The sequence below is a fragment of the Juglans microcarpa x Juglans regia genome, chromosome 1S (genome assembly GCF_004785595.1).
Source record: "Juglans microcarpa x Juglans regia isolate MS1-56 chromosome 1S, Jm3101_v1.0, whole genome shotgun sequence".
In the NCBI taxonomy this organism is placed as follows: Eukaryota; Viridiplantae; Streptophyta; class Magnoliopsida; order Fagales; family Juglandaceae; genus Juglans; species Juglans microcarpa x Juglans regia.
In genome coordinates this window covers 6,365,590-6,368,151 of record NC_054595.1, presented here as the reverse complement: position 1 = coordinate 6,368,151, position 2,562 = coordinate 6,365,590, and the positions used below count along the sequence as shown (strand labels likewise).

At 33.6% G+C, this 2,562-nt stretch overlaps 1 protein-coding gene across 1 annotated transcript; it reads left to right on the top strand.

Annotated features, from left to right (window-relative positions):
- The first annotated feature begins 1,453 nt into the window (after positions 1-1,453).
- Positions 1,454-2,125, top strand: LOC121244224 (non-specific lipid-transfer protein A-like). The gene is made up of 2 exons (XM_041142248.1): positions 1,454-1,939; positions 2,078-2,125. The coding sequence occupies exons 1-2, from the start codon at positions 1,530-1,532 to the stop codon at positions 2,100-2,102; spliced, it is 435 nt and encodes a 144-aa protein (XP_040998182.1). The 5' UTR covers positions 1,454-1,529; the 3' UTR covers positions 2,103-2,125.
- Positions 2,126-2,562: the final 437 nt, after the last annotated feature.

Here is a 2,562-nt window from a genome sequence, read left to right as displayed (position 1 = left end):
ATTTTCAAAACCTCAAAGTTGCTCAACATATACATCCTCATTTATAAAACCATTTAGCATCCATTTGAAAAGGTTTGAAATCTTTATAACAAGAATATGCAAGTAGCATTCAAATAGTTTCTAATCTTGTGACTGGTGCATATGTGTTAGATCTTTAGTCGGGATATTGTGTAAAGTAGTTGAAGCTAGGCTGACAAGTCAGCCTACAACTTTTAATCTAATAAATTTAGAGTCATGCTAGTCTGCCGTGCCGCCCAGCAATGACCGATGGGCATGCTGCCTATCACAAATTTACATTTTTATTTTTTTCTTATTTTTCTTTTCATATTTTTCTTAACATATTTAAATATTTTTAAAAAATAAAAAATATATCAACACACTAAAAGCTATTTCCTTAATCATTAAGTAAAAATAAATAAAAAAGAAATTAAATACATGATCGGTCAAAATGAGAGGGCAAACTCAGGCGGCATACTAGCATTTTCCATAAATTTATATGCAGATTAGTATGTCCCTATTTCAAATTAACCCATTCAGATATGCCTCTTTCATCTTCAGACTTTGATGATCTCAAAATAAAAATCAAAACATCTTGAAGCCTGCCAAAATTCTTTCTATATATATAGGCAAAATGGAGTTACAAACATTTTGAAGTCTAAGAGATCATATTCTTTTTCATTAATCACACTAGGAGTTAGTTCTTTATTATAATGTTACTTCTTATTCATCTTCGGATTATGAATAAGTTATAATAGTTCCGTTTGAAATGGATTCTTAATATATATGACATTGTTATCACTCATATTTTTTTTACTAATTAAGACCAATGGCGTCTTAAAGCAAACTTTATCCTTGCATACATGGACAACTATATATATACTTCTATTTTGTAAAAATGATCAACCAAGATTACAAAATTCACCGGACGAGGCATATTATAAATAATCAACTAAGATTACTTTTTTTTTTTTTAAACAAACTAAGGCCTCGTTTGGTTACACAGTTTAGATGAGATGTGATGTTTTGTTGAAAATTGAATAAAATAATATTGTTAGAATATAATTTTTTAATATAATTTTTATTTTGAGATTTGAAAAAATAGAATCTTTTATTATATTTTGTGTAAGAGTTTGGGAAAGTTGTAAGATTACTTAATTGAATGTGAGTTCTTGAGGCAACAGTATTGGGTCATGATCTGTGTGTGTGTATCAATTGATCTTTTTCTTTTCTTTGCCAAGCAAGAGGCCAGTGATCTATAAATTAAAGCAACAAGTTCCTTATTTTGGTAAGGCACGGAATTAAGCGCGCATGCAGGAACGTCTAACATATTGCATTCAACTGAAAATCATGACACTTGCATGCATGGAATTAAACCAATGAGAAAAGAGTAATTTGAAACCATCCCACCAGCATCAATATCTATATATATTCGTCCCTATAGCTTGTTCAGCATTCACAACTAGCAAAGCATATCATCACCTAGCTAGGAATTTGAAGCTTTTCATAACACAAAAATCAGTTTCCAAATCATGTCAACTACTACTGCAGCAGCCATGACTCGGGTTGGCACTGTTTTAGCCATCGTTTTTTTACTTTCTGGTATAGCATATGCAGCAGCCTCGAATACATGTTCTAGTTATGGAGGGATGAGTGAAAATGATAATGCAACTTCATGCTCCGACGTTATCACCAAGCTTACACCCTGCCTGCCTTTCGTACAAGGAAAGGAGGACAAGCCATCCACGCAGTGTTGTGGAGGTGCTAAGGAGGTGGTTACCGCCGCCAAATCCAAACAAGATCGACAAGCTATATGCGAGTGCATTAAGACAGCAGGATCATCGGCCGGCAAAATCGAGCCTTCTCGCATTACTCAACTTGTCAAGGATTGTGGTCTCAAAATCAACCTCCCTCCTATTAGCAGTCACACAGACTGCTCTAAGTAATACTCTCTCTCTCTCTCTCTCTCTCTCTCTCTCTCTCTCTCTCTCTCTCTCTCTCTCTCTCTCTCTCTCTCTCTCTCTCTCTCTCTGTGCATGCACAGAAGGTACTGATTTTTTTGTTTCAAAATTTCGTGCAGGGTATCTTTCTATCATGAAGGGTGATCATAATTAAATCCACTAGGAGATACACACACACATATATATAGCTATATTTCAAGATCCTACTTCCTACCAAGACTTCATGATCAATCTGATCATGCATGAATCCATGCAAGTGATAATATCTATTAAGCCAGGAATGAAGAAAATAATAATGTATACCAGGATCAGTATACCTGCATGATCAGTTGTTATTTATGAAAAATAATCTTCTTCAATTGGTCTCTTCTATCTGTTGGAATTTTCGTTTACATTGGTCTTGGTAATTTCTCAAATTACTTTTTCTAATCAAGGATATTTTACCAACTCTGCTATTAGAGCTATATATATATATATATGATCAAGGCAATCATTATAATGTCTTTTAAGTACTACAATCTTAAAGCCCAGTAATGGCATGCAGTGGGTACTACAAAACAAAATGAAAAACCAAATATCAGTACTCAAACATGATTGAAAAGGA

Coding starts and splice junctions, on each gene's coding strand:
- LOC121244224 (XM_041142248.1), top strand. CDS start 1,530: ATGTCAACTACTACTGCAGCAGCCATGACTCGGGTTGGCACTGTTTTA. Junction 1,940..2,077: donor AGTCACACAGACTGCTCTAA/GTAATACTCTCT, acceptor AATTTCGTGCAG/GGTATCTTTCTATCATGAAG.